This window comes from Podarcis raffonei, chromosome Z (assembly GCF_027172205.1).
Source record: "Podarcis raffonei isolate rPodRaf1 chromosome Z, rPodRaf1.pri, whole genome shotgun sequence".
Classification (NCBI taxonomy): Eukaryota; Metazoa; Chordata; class Lepidosauria; order Squamata; family Lacertidae; genus Podarcis; species Podarcis raffonei.
In genome coordinates, this window is record NC_070621.1 from 46961335 (window position 1) to 46978334 (window position 17000).

At 46.6% G+C, this 17000-nt stretch overlaps 1 protein-coding gene across 5 annotated transcripts in view; it reads left to right on the top strand.

Annotated features, from left to right (window-relative positions):
• ARHGEF6 (Rac/Cdc42 guanine nucleotide exchange factor 6) overlaps nucleotides 1-17000 on the top strand; it is a 73925-nt gene that overhangs the window by 13331 nt on the left and 43594 nt on the right. For 4 of the 5 annotated variants that reach the window (XM_053373246.1, XM_053373245.1, XM_053373247.1 and 1 more), the window contains exon 3: nucleotides 13006-13090. In XM_053373246.1, the coding sequence (XP_053229221.1) occupies nucleotides 13006-13090 (85 nt within the window). Of the gene's footprint in view, nucleotides 1-4233; nucleotides 4574-13005; nucleotides 13091-17000 lie in introns of those variants that run through there. The other variant, XM_053373249.1, reaches the window with a different exon arrangement.

A 17000-nucleotide genomic window follows, 5' to 3' on the forward strand; every position in this document is an offset into this window, starting at 1 on the left:
TTTGGAGGGCCAAAGCATGGGCAGAATTTGGTCTTCCAAATTTCAGTGGTGTCCTGTGTGAGGCCAAAATTCTGCTCAATTCACGATGTCATAGTTGTACCTACAGCGCTCCCTGGGCTTGGCACCCAGTGCAGAGGAACTGGTCATGTTACCCTAAATCTGCCTCTGTCAGCAGGTCCCTCACCTGCACTCGAGGGGCACTGTATGTTTTGAATACCCAGCTCTGTCAATATTTACAGCCTTCTAGCATAAGACAGAAATATTTTTCTTAAGGGGAAAAAAGGGATTGAATTCCTGTTTCTTGCCACGGTTTTAATCTCCAGCTGCTATTGAAGATTTATTTGGTTTTCTGTTTCTGTGGCTTTGTACTAGTTCTCTGATGAGTTGTTTTAAAATGCATATTTTGTTTGATTCCTGATCCTTATTTGGGCTTTTTCCGGGGTGGGGGTTGGGGTGAGGAGTTATCTTCTACCTCCGCTTTCAGAAGCTTTATCTGTTTGGCCGCTATGAGAAAAGGACGCTGGACTAGATGGGCTCTAGTTGTTGTTCTCTAGTGGCAGGATATAAATCTAGAATGTACATAGCTAAGACCGTAAAAGTATGAGACTCTCAATCTCAGGGCTGTGGGTTCGAGCCCCAAGTTGGACAGAAAGATTCCTGCATTGCAAGGGGGCTGGACTGGATGACCCCCGGGGTCCTTCCCAACTCTATGATTCTATGTGCCTCGATTGTCGTTTTGCTGCGGCACCACACTGAGCTAAGCCATGGCTTGGCTTAGTGTAGCTGCAGAGAACATTTTCCAAGCTCAAGGGCTGCGTTTCATCCTGGCCACATCTTCCACGGCCACATGGCTACAATGGGGCCAGAGGCAAAAGAGAGATTTCACTGAGATTTGACAAAGCAAGTGGGAGGGATGCTCTGTGTGCGAGAACCCCACGGTTCAAAATAATGTTACACACCACCCCAGTCTCCGAGCACTGCAAGATTCTAGGGGTTCCAGGCACTCACAAGGGGTTTGTGATTCCTTTTGGAAATGTGGGACAGCAGAGACTGTGGTGTTTTTATGATAGATGGTTTGTTTACACATATATACACATATCTTTTGATGGAGGGGCTCACAGCATTAACATCCCAAAAGGGTCTTGCTTCTCCGATAGCCACAACCTTGGATTCCAGCAGAAATCCAACAGTGCTCTCTGGCCCTCTGCTTACTCCTTTTTCTGCTTCTAGCTCACAGCACAGCAAACTGCCCTCAAACTCAGGGTTTGTCCTTCTCACTATGTAAGAGCTGGAGGAGGGCCCCCACCCATTTTGCATCTGGCACAGAGACCCATTTCCTTTGTTCTCTTAGTGGCCTGTCACCTGGGCAATCAGATGAACACAGGAAGCTAGCCTGATTTATGAAACTTTTAACACAGATTAGAATTGTCTGACCTGCAGCTTAACACCCCATGCCTTGATTAAATTCTAACACTTGCCAGATCCAGGGATTAAAGGAGTATGGCACCCACAAACTCATAACAATAGATTCTGATGCTGAGTTGTAGCACAAATTATGCCCTTCTTTTGAGTCAAGCTACACAGGGTCCAGAATCAAAGGCACCACTTTTCACAGATGTGTTGTTGCAACATTGCAAACATGTTGTTTCCAACATCTTGGGAAATGCTAGTTTTGCTGGGTTTAGGGGGGGGGAGCCTCAGGCCCAGGGGCTCCAATGTCTCCTTCTGGGCCCCAGTATCTTTCAATGTCTCCTTCCGGGTCCCTTTAGGATTCTTCTCAGATAACACCCCCTTACTGGCCTTGCTATGCACCCTCCTGGAGAGCTCTTGCCTGCCCTAGAACATGTTCTTGAAAACTCTTGCTTGCATGGGTGGAGGATGGAGAGGGGCATCTGTGAGTGTGTGAACTAGCCTGCTTTGCAAAGGTAAAAAATTAGCATTTGTTGCTCTGTCCACTTTGGCCTTTGGCCCTGACCAGCACTAGCATGCACCCCCAGGAAGCTTGCCCGGAAGGGAATTGGTTTTTTGGTGTGTTTTTTTAAGGTACCAGCAGGACAGCAGCAGGAGAAAGAGAGAGAGGAGAGAAGGAAGAAAATAATAGAAAAAGAAGTTAGTTGTAGCTACATATGGCAACTCCCACCAAGTGCCATATGTGGGGGAACAGTTAATTCTTCTAACAAGAGGTGGGGATGCGAGAAGTGGAAATGCTGTTTCGCAGCCTAATGTGACTGTCACTGAGGCAGAATTGCTTCTGAATATCCCTTGATTTCTGCGCCACAGCAGGGGCTTGATAGAAAACCAAAGCAGATGCCTGGATTTTATCTAGCCATCAGAAGTGGATGATTTTGACATAATGTGGAATGTTGAAATGTCAATTGTGGCATTCTAGCATTCCCCCCCCCCAAGGCCTGCTTTGCCCTCCACTGAGTCATGCTGGCAGCCCATATCAATCAAGCGTAAATGGTTATTATTTATTGGATCTATACCCTTCCATTTACTCGGCAGCAAACAAGGATGCAACTTGAAAACAAAGCAAAAACATGCTGGAACGGTTAAGGCATTCTAAACAAAAGCAATTGCATTAAAAAAAAAAAACCCTAAAGGAGCTACAGTGGAAAACATTCCTCCATCCCGTGGTCACAGGGTTGCCAGGACCAGCATTCTGCAGCCACCAAATAAATGCCTTGGGAAACCCATGATTTGATTTTTTTAAGATAATAATGCTGGAGATGACCACATCTCACTGATGACCCAGCACCTTGTGGAATGCCAAAGCTTAGCCACGCACTGGCAGACCATGAAGATAAATCCGACAGGGTTTTGCTGAGAGACGAAACAGGGAAGGTTGACAAGGAGCAGGCAGGTTGGGAGAAACTGCTTCTGAGCTGCGTTTGGCTGGTGGTGCTGGGTGCTTATAAATAAATCAGCATGCAGAAGGTTTTAACACATCCCCAGAAGAAAAGACAAGCCCACTGGGTGTGGCTTGTTGGGCCAGCTACTGACTGCATACAGACTATACCAACAAATTCTGGGAACTGTAGTTTACCCCTCACAGAGCTACAATTCCCAGCACCTTTAACTATAGTTCCCCAGGATTCTTTCAGGGAGGGGGTTTGCTCTGGGTGTGCTTCAAAGGTATGGTGTGTACACAGCTGTCTTCTGGTCTAACCTTATGGGTGTAAATGGATGGTGGGAAGCAACCATTGATGCCACTTTTGAGCTCCTAGGCAGGAAAGCGGGATATAAATATAGAGATATATAAAAGATGGTGCACGCTCAGATGTACTCTTTTCCTGGCTATCCCTGGCCTTACATGCCTTGGAGAAAGCTAGACCCCTGGATGTCAGAGAATCCTAACATTTTAGAGTTGGAAAGGACCACAAGGGTCATCAAATCCAACCCCTTTGCAATCCTTTGCCCAGTTTGGGGTTTGAACCCATGTCCCTGAGATTAAGAGTCTCATGCTCTACCAACTGAGCTCTCTCTCTCTCTCTCTCTCTCTCTCTCTCTGTGTGTGTGTGTGTGTGTGTGTGTGGCAAGGAAGCACCCTATCTCTTCTTGAAATCCCTGTTTCTTGGGATGCCCTTAGTACTCATAATGGACCTGATATGACAGTCTTGGAGCAACCTCTCTCTGCCTCTCTGGCTGTCCTACCTCACAGGGCTGTTGTAAGGGCAAAATGTTAGCGTGAAAGCCAGGCATGCCACCATAAGCTCCTGACAGGAAAAGCACAGAGGCACCGCCCCCCATCAAACCCTTATTTCCAGCAAGTAAAACTCTGGGCAAAGGGTAGGAAGGACTGCATCTCAGCAGTGGAGCTGCTTTGCGTGCAGAAGGTTCCAGGTCCAATCCCCGCTGGCATCTCCCCGCAGCACTGGGAAATGAGTCCGTGCCTGACACCCTGGACAGCCGCTGCCATTCAGGGTAGGCAATACTGAGCTGCACAGCTGCCCATGTTCCTGGAATCATAGAATTGTAGAGTTGGGAGGGTCTCCTGAAGGTCGTCAACTCCAACCCCCTGCAGTGCAGGAATCTCAACAAAATCATAATAGAACCCATATCCCGGCTCCCCGCAGGGTTCGTCAAGCTCTGACAGACCCTTGTGGAGAAGGAACCATTCGCGTCCTACTACTAACAGCCCAATGTGTGTGCGCGCGCGCGAGCGAGCGCCTTCGCTCTACTGCCTGCAGAAGAGAAGGCACTCTGCGCACGCCCCGACGCTCTTCGCTCCCGCCCCGAGTTTTGAAACGACGCTGAAGGAGGCGCGAGGAAGGGGGCGGGTGAGTGCGCGCAGGCTTCGGCAGCGGGCAGCTGGCTTTCCTTCTCCTCCTCCTCCTCCCCTCCGCACCTCGGGGACTCCCGGCTCGGCTGGGGGTGGTGCTCCCGAGTCCCGACCCTGCCTGCCTCGCCGCAGCCGCCGCCGCCGCCTGCCACTTCCCCTTCCTTGCGCCGCCCGCCTGCGATCCAGCTCCGGGTCAGAGCGCGGCGCCTCCCCGGCCCTCCGTCTGCTGCACCCAGCGGCGGTGATTGCTGCCAACATGGGACGTTCGCGGAGCAGAGCCTGAGCAGCCGGGTGAGTGCTTGGCCGCCCCCTTCTTCTTCTCCAACTTTTCCTCGGATCCCCCCTTCCTCCTAAGCCCCTCCATTCATGTGCTCGGCGTCGCCCCACCGCCGCGTTCGCCTCGCCTTTCCTGCGCCCCCTCTTCTCCATAGCAGGGGCGCCCATACTTTGCGCGCCTCAGCAAGCCCCTTCTGCGCCCCCGCCATCTCCGCTTGCAGATACCCAGATGTCTGTCTGCGCCCTTCAAGTCTCTCATCCACCTTCCCTTTGCTTCTCATCAGCTGGTCTCTTCTGAGATCTGTGCCTCCGTTGGGAGGCTTACTTTCCCCTCTCTGGCCGGTGAGTGCTTGGTCTTTTTGGCCGGGAGAGCTTCAGCTCTTTCCTGCCCGGACCTACATACGAGGGTCAGCTTGTCCCAATGCTTCCCCCTCCAGGCTTCTAACTTCCTGCGCCCTCCTTCCTTCTCCCTCGCTAGGGTCTCTTGCCTCGTCTACTTGCCTTTCCTCCGCGCTTTATTACACCGATTTCTACCCTGCAGCGGGCAAGAGCACGGGGCACTCCGCACGGGAACTTTACAGAGCAGGAACAGGAGCAGGTCCCTGCCCAGATGAGCTTACAAGGCTAAAACTGGACACACGGGAAAGAGCAGTGGAGGCACTGCCAAGCAGGAGCACAGTGTGGGGCTATTTCAATTGCACATGCTTTGGGAGAGTTACAGGCTTGCATGGGACTGCCTTGGTCTCTATCACTTCTTTCTCGCAGTGGGGGATGTGAAAGACCACCAGAGAACCCCACTTTGCCACACCCAAACCAACACCCCCAGTGAAACATCCCCTATCCATGGCATCCACAGATGTCTGCCTTTTCTGTCCATTCTGGCATGTGCTGAGTGTTTGCGTTTTCTGTGTCTGACTTCTTATGATCCACACCTCCCAGGTGTATGTGCCTTTTCTGCATGAAACTGCCATAGAGGTGGGGGAAATTTATGGCCCTCCAGATGTTGCTGGACTAAAAACTCTACAAGAGCAATACTGAGATGGGGGAGGGCTAACTGACAGACAGGTCAACCCCTGGACTGATTGTACATAGGAAGGCAGGCAGGTGGGGGGGTACCTGGGGGCCAAATGAGCTTGGTGGGCAATGGATCAGCCTGCATTGAAAGGCTGAAAATTCCAGAAACTGAGATAAATGTGTTTCTTCCAAACCAACCTCTGATAGACTCATAATTTGTGTGAGTGTTTTCTCAAAGAAGATTATACAGTATATGAAAGGCTGTCTATATTCCACAGCAGCCCATATTTTGGAGTTGGGAACAATTCACTTACCCGAATTTCCTTTAAAAAAACAAAAACAAAAAAACCCCCCAAACCAGTCAAGTTTCTAGCTTTTAAGAATACCTAGAAAATTCTATTTTATATACATGTTGCGTGTGTGTATGTTAAGTGCAGTACACACCTAGCCTGGTTGTTTGTTGTTGGCATCGGTCTGTCTCAGGAGACAACGGAGGAGTGCGCCTTTGGGGGTGAGGTCAATCTGTTGGGAGGTTGCAGTGCCTGCTGTGGTTGTAGAGACCAATAGGGAGAGACATGTTTTGTTGCAGCTGGGGCAGATGAAGGCATCTAGTTCTGCTACTGCATAGAAGCAAAATGCTGAAAGGGAGCTTTCAGGAAAGATCTGTGAGCAGAATATTGTACTCCTGCTGGTTACTGGTGGGTTGTTCCTGAAAAAGAAAATCCACAAGACATGGACAGTTATGACACAGTGTCTTTTGTGTGAAGACCTGTACACCAGTCGTAGGTAGGTTGACTTCAGTCTTGCTTCTCCATTATTCATGGGCCACCTGTGAGTTTTAAAGCAGGAATGGTTCCTCAGGATCTCTGAACAGTTAAGGCAGAGCTCAATGTCAGTACCAACACCTGACCAATGAGGACTTTGTCAGTAAATGGCAGAAAACCATGGCTAAAAAAAGCCACCTCTATTGGTCTGTCACACCCCCCCCCCAACTGTATTACCTGGGTTATGAAGGCACCCAAAAGACGTAAAACAAAGATTATGGGATAATGCACACAGTGACTTGCGATCTCGATCACACGCAGTCTGTAGTCCGCTGGCAGTAGGAGTACAATATGGGCATGTCTTTAAGTTAACATCTTACATTAAAAACCTGACAGTACCAAACTATCGAATGTTTTTCACCAAAGCCAGACTAAATGTCTTTCCTTCTGCAGTGTTGGATGGCAGGTTGAGAGGAGTTCCCTACCAGGACAGACTTTGCTCGTGTGCTCAAGACATCGATTCCATAAAACATATTTTGTTGCACTGTGCAAAATATGAGCAAGCCAGGGCTGAACTGATAATACCCTTGCTGGTACCTTTCCTGGGAAAATCAGAGGCTCACTATGTCAGGTTCCTATTGGAAGACTGGACAAATGCTAGAACATTAGCTGTGGCAAAGTTTTTATCGGTGGTTGCAAGAACCAATGATCCCTATATTCTGAACAAATTGCTTGTTTAACCTGGAGGTAGGCTGCATGAATTGTGTATTGCTTTGTAATGATTTGTTGGGTCTCTGGACCGTAATAAAGATTGTTGTTGTTGTTGCTTTTTTAAAACAAACAAACAAACAAACAAACAGGAATGCAAGAAGAGCCCTCTTGGATCAGACCAAAGGGGGCCCCTTCTAGGCAGGTGGGAGCTTGGTAGGATATTTAACATTTGTATGTTTTAAAGTCTGGTTGTGAGTTCTTTTTGATTCTATAGTTTTATGTTTTGTAAACCACTTTGAGGGTGTGTGGTTTTTTACACAAGGAAACGGTGTATAAACACTATGAAATGAAGGAATAAATGAATGATGCCATTTGCATCTTCTCTGACCATTGGCTAAGTCAGCTGAGGATTATGGGGGTTGTAGTCCAAGAACTCCTTGGGGGTTAAAGAGCACTGACCATTATAATGGATAGCCAAAACAGTGCCCTCTAGATATTGTTGGATCCCAGGCCTGATCAGCCCCAAACAACATATCCAATGGTCAGGACACCACCATGTTGACTGACTCTGGTTGGCTGACTGGCAGCCACCCTTTAGAGTCTCCGATAGAGGGAAGAAGAGGCCAGGGATTGAACCTGGGATCTTCTGCATGCAAGACAGGTGCTCTACTACTGAGCTACAGCCCCTCCTCTAAATAAAGTGTTCATGTCAACACTGAAATGCAGCAGCAAAAAGAGGGCAAATGCTATTTTAGGCTGCATCAACAGAAGTCTAGCGTCCAGATGAAGGGAAATTATAGTACCACTCTATTCTGCCTTGGTCAGACCATACCTGGAATACTGTGTTCAGTTCTGGGTGCCGCAATTTAAGAAGGATGTTGACAAACTGGAAGGTGTGCAGAGGAAGGCAACCAAGATGATAAAGAGTCTGGAAACCAAGGCTGATGAGGAAAGGTTGAAGGAGCTGGGTATGTTTAGTCTGAAGGAGACTGAGGAGATATGATAGCCATTTCAAATATCTCAAGGGCTGTCACATGGAAGAGGGAGCATGCTTGTTTTCTCCTGTTCTGTAGAGTAGGACCTGAACCAATGGCTTTAAGTTACAAGAAAGGAGATTCTGACTAAACATCAGGAAGAACTTTATGATGGTAAGAGCTGTTCTGCATTGGAACGGTATCCCTCGGGCGGTTGCAGACTCTCCTTCCTTGGGGGTTTTAAAGCAGAGGTTGGATGGCTATCTGTCTTGAATGCTCTTGTTGAGATTTCTGCATTGCAGTGGGGTTGGACTAGTAGATGATTGTTTGGGGTTTCTTCCAACCCTAAGATTCTGTGATTCTATGTGAGCGAACATCTGCCTGTTCCTGCTCCACAACTGATCCCATGGATGAAAGCATTTATGGTTCAAAAGTCACACAGAGAGGGAGAGAGAACACACAGGCATTTTTATAGAAGCATAGGGTGCACTTCAACCTAAACATCTCTAAAGGGTCACCTGCAGCTATTATTATTTAAATGAATTTATGTAGCCACTTGGGACACAGGTGGCGCTGTGGGTTAAACCACAGAGCCTAGGACTTGCCGATCAGAAGGTCGGCGGTTCAAATCCCTGCGACGGAGTGAGCTCCCATTGCTCAGTCCCTGCTCCTGCCAACCTAGCAGTTCAAAAGCACATCAAAGTGCAAGTAAATAAATGGGTACCGCTCTGGCAGGAAGGTAAACGGAGTTTCTGTGTGCTGCTCTGGTTCGCCAGAAGCGGCTTAGTCATGCTGGCCACATGACCCGGAAGCTGTACGCTGGCTCCCTTGGCCAGTAAAGCGAGATGAGCGCTGCAACCCCAGAGTTGGTCACGACTGGACCTAATGGTCAGGGGTACCTTTACCTTTATGTAGCCACTTATTGGTACATAATCCGTGTGACTTACAGCAGAACAATGTTTAGAAGCACAACATGGAGTAGTTCAAAATCATCAATGGACATCAAAAGACAGTGGGAAGGAGGAGCACTTTCTTTATGTAGGGCCTTTTTTGAGCTTACTGAAATTACCCGAATCTAATGCTCACCTTTTTTGGCCAAATTATGTTGCGAAAATTAAGGTTCACATTAGATTTGATGGTACATTAGACTCGAGTAAATACGGTAGGTTCCAGCAGATGCTCTCAGCATCCTTAGAGGGGAGAAACATAGGAATAGCTAATATGGCATGTTGTTGTTGTCGAGTCATTTAGTCGTGTCCGACTCTTCGTGACCCCATGGACCAGAGCACGCCAGGCACTCCTGTCTTCCACTGCCTCCCGCAGTTTAGTCAAACACATGCTGGTAGCTTCAAGAACACTGTCCAACCATCTCGTCCTCTGCCATCCCCTTCTCCTTGTGCCCTCCATCTTTCCCAACATCAGGGTCTTTTCCAGGGAGTCTTCTCTTCTCACGAGGTGGCCAAAGTATTGGAGCCTCAGCTTCAGGATCTGTCCTTCCAGTGAGCACTCAGGGCTGATTTCCTTCAGAATGGATAGGATTGATCTGTTTGCAGTCCCTGGGACTATGGATGAAATCAGGATATAATCCACTTTCTGTTGTTTTCCCTTTATATATGATGCCCAGAGAAGAATTCTTTTCTCTTATTTTTTCTTGGTTCTCAGATCGACCCCCCCACCCCCCCGTCCCGGAAGTGATAGTTGAGCTCTTAGCCAATAAATATATGCAAATTATAATACCTGGTAGCCAAATTTGCTCTGGGAGCTAAGAAGCTTTGCTCCAGTTATGTTAATGCATTGAAATTTTAAACTTTTATGCTATAAACTCTTACAGACTTCAGTTGTGTGATTTTGCCTTGCTTTTGCCCTTTGTCATTCATTGTGAAGGCCTCGGCTATATACAGTCAATTGGCATAATAGAGGCAACATAGAATAAAATTTAAAAGCCTGGGTGAATGAAAATATGTTTGCCTGTTGTTTCTGAGAAGGTATCAGGTGAGGAGGGTGCTGCTACCAAAAACTCCCTTTCCTGGGAAAGACTCTCTGTTTGAAATCCTGGCGATCCGCCGTCACTCGGCAACATGGAGCTCGGTAGACCAAGGCAGCTTCCTATAGCCCTAAACAGCTGGAGCAGGCCCCCTGAAGGTGGTCTTTAACATTTTGGGATTCCAGATGTTGGACTACAGTTCCCGCCCGTCAGCTTTAACTGTTAGCCATGCTGACTGGGGTTTGTGGGAGATGTAGTTCAGCAAAACCAGGAGGGCTGGGTGATACCCAGCTAACTCATTAACATCCATTGACATCAAGGGATATATAAACCAAACCCATTGACTTCAGGGGGTCTTGACCAACACTGACCATCACCTGACTACAACCATACATAAGAGTCTACAAGGGTCTTACAGTCATCTTCAGAAATCTAGCCCTTTGGCTCACTCACTGGGGAGATCAGAGTGGCCGGCTACCAGGCGCAGGGCTTTTTGGGTGGTGGCCCCATCCACATTTCCTGAATTCTCTTCCCATGAAGCTCTGTCCTGCCCTTCCCTCTCCTCCCTCCTTTCAAAGGGTGCTGAGACCTTTTCTGTCCCTCAAGGCCTCTTATTAGGAATTTCCACTGCCCTGGCATGATTGGAGGGTAGAAGGTTTGCTGTTGCACTGTATTTAATGGGCACAACTAACTTAGGTCCGGTAACTTCACTGGATCTACTCTGAGTAGGACTCAATTGAATAAAGCCTGTGGTCTTTACTTGTATTTAAAATCGGGTGGAGTTTTTTTTGTTTTGCATGAGCTGCTTTTGTGGGATGGTAATAACCGTACAGGCAACAACCTTTTTACGCTTGTCCGACATGTGCAGGACTATGCGCATGTGCATCACCACAACCCAGAAGTGACTGGCAGAGCAGGGTAGGGGGCATATCAGGGTGTAAGGAGCTCATGCATGCTCCGCTGACATGCATGGGGCGGGGCGGGGCTCTGAATGTCCTCCCCACACAAAATGGTCGTTATCTGTAATAAAAATAAATAAAGCCAATTGCGCCCTCCCTTCCAAGACTATCCCCACGTAGCTCAGGCCATGAGGAAAGCCATGCATAGGGAGCAAGCCACTAGGAGATACGTGGCCCAAAATTCCCTACAGCTTCATTAACTCCAGATGTTTCAAGGGAGCCAAATTGTGGGTGAAAGGGAGAGGCGCATTGGCGCAAAATTACCCACAACCCAGCACACACTTCAGTATGATTTCATTGCCCACTTTGCAGTCGGCTGTGCAGATAGGCTGAAAATAAACTTGCCTCCTCCCCTCCCAATTCAAATTATAGTTTGGAGCCTGAGGGCGCGGTTGGAGAAACGCTTGCCTGCCTTCTGGTCTCAGCGTGGCCACCAAGGAGAGCCTTCATGGAAGCCAAAGCCACAGAGGCAACTGGCAGTTCTCAAGGGCTACAGCTGCAAAATTGCTGGCATGGGGAGCGAGATGTTCCTTCCTCCCTGCCCTGCACACATCTAGTATTGCACAAACCACTGAGAGTTTTGTCACGAGGCAGGATGTGATCACTAACAAATTTTCCCCCCTAAAAAACTAACCTGTTGCTTTTAAAGAATTCGTTGATCGGTAAACTCTGCGTAATTTTTTCATGTAGCTCAAAACAGCCATTCGGAAGGAAGGAGGGAGAGGGAAATGTTTATTTCCTTTAATTATAAATGTTTACAACCTACTTATTTGAGTGGCCACATTATTAAGGGCTAAAGGGTATGAAAAGTATTGTGGGATTGATTTGGGGGGGGGCTAGGGGTATGCTATAAGGCACTAAATCAGTTTCTAACACGATTTTAAGCTTGAAATACACTATGGGTTCTGACCTACTCCAAGTAGACCCTTTGAAATTAATGGACCTAAGTAAGTTGCAATCATTCATTCCAATGGGTCTACTCTGAATAGGACTAGCATTGGATACAACTCGTTTTTGTTTTATTTAAAAAAGACACATGATGGCATTTAGAACGTTTGCCCTCACAGCACCCCCGCGGTGTAGGCCAGTGTTCAGACCATGTGTCCTTTATTTGCTTAAAATGAAAGATCAGCACGAAACAGCCAAATGACCTGCACAAAACATCATCAACAACAAAAGGTATCTGGTACAGTTGTACGGATGGGAAGCTGAGGCTGAAGGCAAATGCTAGCCCACCATGGACTCTGAGCTCAGGGCAGAATGGTGGGTAGCTGAAGCTAGAGAAAGACTAGGGTCACATTAGCCAGGATTCTCCTAAGGGCATACTACAGTGAGGTCGTTACCCCCTGGCATCTCTGCACAGAAACCCTGGGAACTAGAGTGAAAGCCCAGTTCTCTTTTAGACCAGCAATGTGATGCTTATAATTCCAGTCTTTGTCGGAAGGCAGGAAGCAGTAATGCAGTTAAGCACTTTCAAACTCTGGACTTAATGGTCTTATGGAACACGCCCACCTGTAGGTGACACCTGCCCTCTTTGCCTTATTTAAAATGTGCTATGCCAGCCCTAGCTGCATTTAGGGGGCCCTCAGGCTCATTGTCCTGAGTGCGGTCCTGGCAGCACCAGCGGAGAACCTAGGAGCTGCATTTTACCAGGGCAGGCAATTTGCCCATCTACTATGTATTTCCTGCACTGACTGGCAGCTGCTGCCAAGGGTCAAGCAGAGGCATAATATCTTCTGCTTCCATTTTCTTTTTAAACTGGAGATGCCAGCGATTGAACCTCAGATCTTCTGAGTGCAAAGCAGTGGGCAGTGGGTCAAATAATTCTAGCCTCCTTTTTCTATATATGTTTAAAGCTTTTCTACCCCACTTGCCTGCTGAGGTGTTCTGGAGAACTTGAAAGCTTGGCACATTTTTATGAGTTTTAAAATGTATTTTTTGATTATGTTTTGATAGCTTTGTCTCATTCATTTAATATGGCTGCAAAGTGGGAGCTTGGATGACTGACCTGATGTTCCTTTCTCTCTCTTTCTGGCCACAGTTGTTTGATGCACACGATCTATACACGGGAGACAATTTCCCCCAGGTGCTGAATACCCTTGCAGCTATAAACAAGGCTACAGAAGGTAAGAAGAAGGGGGGGGAATAGTTGAATTGAATGAAATGTTCGCTGTGGTGATGGAATGATAAAATTAAATACACTATTGAAGTTGTACAACTGGTTAAAAAAAAATTAAACTGAGAATCCAACAAAACTTCTCTCCTAACCTGCACTGAAGTCAGATAATTTTGCAACCTCCTGTGTAATATGGGAAGAAACATTCCTGAAGCAAAACGATTCCAGATCTGCAGAAGATCTTCCTAGCAGGGTTCTTCATGGGGGGAGAATCAGTCCCTCTCTGTGCTCTCATTATACAAGTTACAAAGCAAAAGAACCTGATCAACAGACTCTGTTGCTGCAGCTACACACAGAAAATGACATTTGTTGACCAGGATATTATTAAATCATCTGTTTATCAATGCAGAGAGTAGCACATGAATGCTCTCCTTGATTTGGAGACAGTCAGTTTATGCATGTATGAAGCTCTAACAATTCCGTAATTTAGGATATTATTAAGGAGTAATGGGGAACAAAATCCATCAGCTGCAGTTCTCAGATACTGTATATCTAAGCCTATCTATCTCTGTGATAATAAGAGAATTAGGCCTTCTTTCAACTGTCAGTTGTCCACACACCCAAAAGAGTTTTCTCCATGTGCCTTTTCTGCTGAATGTCTCTACCAGAAGCATCTCCCAGCCCCCATCATTGCAGCGTTTGCACTTCCCCATTGGTAGTTTCAGTGTGAGATCAAATTTCGGTTCATCAGGTGCAAAGCAGGCAATGTCCCTTGTGCCTTTAAAGAGGTGTGGCCAGTTTGCTGAAGCAGCCTGTCAGTGCAGAAGTGAGAAAGCGCGGCATCTTTTTCCTCTACAGCGCAACTGCTTCATGTACAACTGAGTTCTTTCTTTTGTTGTGAAGAAGCAGGAGCAATTAGAACACGCACACACAAACATCCTCCTGCAATGGTACAGTCTTGGAGAAGCTGCACCACCTAATTGTTGAGTATATAAATTGGCTTTTGCACCAATCCAACGAGGAGAATATATTCCTTTTATTATTGTACCCCTATATTAAATTTTATAGTCCTATTCTTTCCCCCCCTTTAACCAAACTCTCATGACCTGGACTGTTAAGCAGGGCAAATCCCATATCTAAATGCTAGGAAACAAACCTTACACTTAAACAGCTCAGGACCACAATACTCAAGGACCGCCTCTCCCCATATGAACTGACCTGCACCCAGTGATCATCATCTGAGGCCCTTCTTCACGTGCCTCTTCCATGAGAGGTCTGTAGGAGGGCAACATGAGAATGGGCCTTCTCTACAGTGGCTCCCCATTTGAGGAATCCTCTCCCCAGGGATGTTCGCCGGGTGCCTTCATTATAGATATTTATGCACTAGGTGAAAATGTTCCTTTTCAACGAGGTCTTTAACTGATTATTGTTCTATGGCCTTTTACATGCACGTGGGGGGGGGGAGTTGTTTTGTTTTTGTTTTATTTACTATTTATCTTTGTGCTTTTATCGTGTATTTTTATCTTGTGAACTTCCCTGAGATCTTTGCATAAAGGGAGGTACATATTGCTCTGCTTTCCTTTGGACCACTTCAGCAAGGCCAAGGGGTGTGTGTGTCTTGTTGCCAGGGTTGTGCCCTGGAGAGGTCACTTTGGCACTGCTAATGCAGTGGTTTGACTTCACCCCCCAGAGATGCAGTCCATTGTCTCTTGAGACAGAAGGATGCCATCAGCCTACTGGTGTGAGTGAAATTTACCGTGACATAGCTGTAAATTGGTACCCCGGTGTGAAAGGGGGCAGAAGCACTAGCCTTACAGGGTTCGTCCATACTTTTGCTTGATCTGTATTCTGATTGTATTGTGTACTGATTGGGGGTTGGACTAAATGACCCTTGGGGTCCCTTCCAACACTACCATTTTAGGTTTTCTGGGCCCAATACCTTTTCTCATTATTACATGGCTGTGCTTTGCAAAAATCTTAACTTACCTGCTGAATTGTGGAAAATCCAGAGAGAGGTTTTGCTTAACCAAGCTTCAGTTCAGCAGGTAAGACTGGGTTTTTGCAAAGTTCAACCATGGAACAAGAAAAGCGCTCAGACCAGGGGGAATTAATAGGTGTCCAGTACGATCAGCTTCTCATGCAAAAGTGTGGCTGAACCCTGAATAAGTAAAACTAACAAAATAAACCCCACGTGTGAATGCAACCCTATTGTTACTGGAGAAGGCAGCAAATCCAGAGCTCTTATTATTGCCAGATATTTGGCAAGCAGTGCCCTTCCTGCCGAGTTGTCTGGCTGGCAAAGCGCAATGGAACCCAATGTTTAAAGTTTAAATCCTTACAAAATGCAAACAGTGAATTGTCAATGTATGTTGCCGAACAGACGCTTCAGCTAAATTCTAACCAGATTCTAATAATAGACTTTGGCTCCAGTGTCTCAGCATGCATCATTTTGCTTGCAGAGTTCTGTCTAGAATAAATCAATGGACTGTTTGGGAGAAAGCATGGCAGGGTAATGCCTTGTTACGGCTGTGAGTTCTGTATTTGTGGTTGGTATTTAGATACTGGTGGTTGCTGATCTTTTGTTTTCTGCCGGAAGGAACTGGGAAACAGGCAATGAAACCACAGACCTTTGCAGTTCAGTACAGCTTATCGAGAAATGGTGAAGAGATATCTTTTGGACAGAGAGGGGCATTCTTATAATACCTGAGGCATAGGCCCTCAACACAAAACCTGCATAGAATTTGCATATGCTAACGTAGATATATAAGAGGTTATATGCACTGTTACTCATACACATAGGAGACCCATCGAAATTAATGGACACTATTAACTTAGGTCCATTAATTTTAATTATTTTTACTCTGAGTAACAAAAAGAAGGTCCCCAAATATGAATACCAAAAGACCAAAAGCAAAAGAAAGGATATAATGGAATCATAGAATTGTAGAGTTGGAAGTGACTATAATGGTCACCTAGTTCAACCCGCTAAATAATGAATAATGATTATTTAAACATGCACTTGGAGTATATGCATATTCAAATAGTCATTATTTTTGAAATCTTTTCATTGTATCTTGAATTCCTGTGACCTTGTATTTTTGTTCTCTTCTCTCAGTAAAACATAGTGGCATACAGTCATGTATATGTGTGTAATTATATTACTAGCAAAAAGTGCCTAGCATTGCTCAGGTATGATAAGAAAACAAATCAAAACAGTGCAATTTTGAAAGGGTCATCTTGATACCAGGTGGTGCCTTATGATATCCAAATATATCCCCACTCCTCCATTTCAGGAACCATCACAACATATGGGTGACTGCATCTTCAGAGGTGTCCAAACCAGTGAAGCTTGGAATGGTTTGGTCCACCATCTTGATTCAAAATGGTGTCTAGTGGTATTCAAATGTATACAGAAACCTGCTCCCCCCATGTTGGGCAACATTATCAAAATGTGTATGCTGAACTTTACAAGAAGATAATGTCTTTATCTCAGCAGTGAGAGCTAGCAACTTATGAGGAAGCCATGCATAGGTAATGTTAGGTGCTGCCCTTCCCCAGTTATAGATGTGTGCAGGAGAGGATCAGGTATCCTGCCCCGGGCAGAGTTCACACAGAGAACTGGGAAAGCAAAGTGAGAGTTCAAGCAAGGAACTAGACCCATGGAGACCCCTGGCTGGATCTGTATGACCAAGAGAAGTAGACCAGCAAAATGCTAGAGCCAACTGAAGGAGGCTGCAGGCAGGTCAAGGTGGAGTCTCTGATGCCTGGGGATATCAGTGGCCGTTGGATGAGCTACTGGGGGTCCCCTTACACTGAGGGTTTCAACAGGGTGGTGTCTTCTGGAGGTAACTCCTGCCCTCGGGACTTCCTTGTCTCCTCTTCATCACAGAGGGTCTGTCTTCTGGGGTGTAACACCTTGC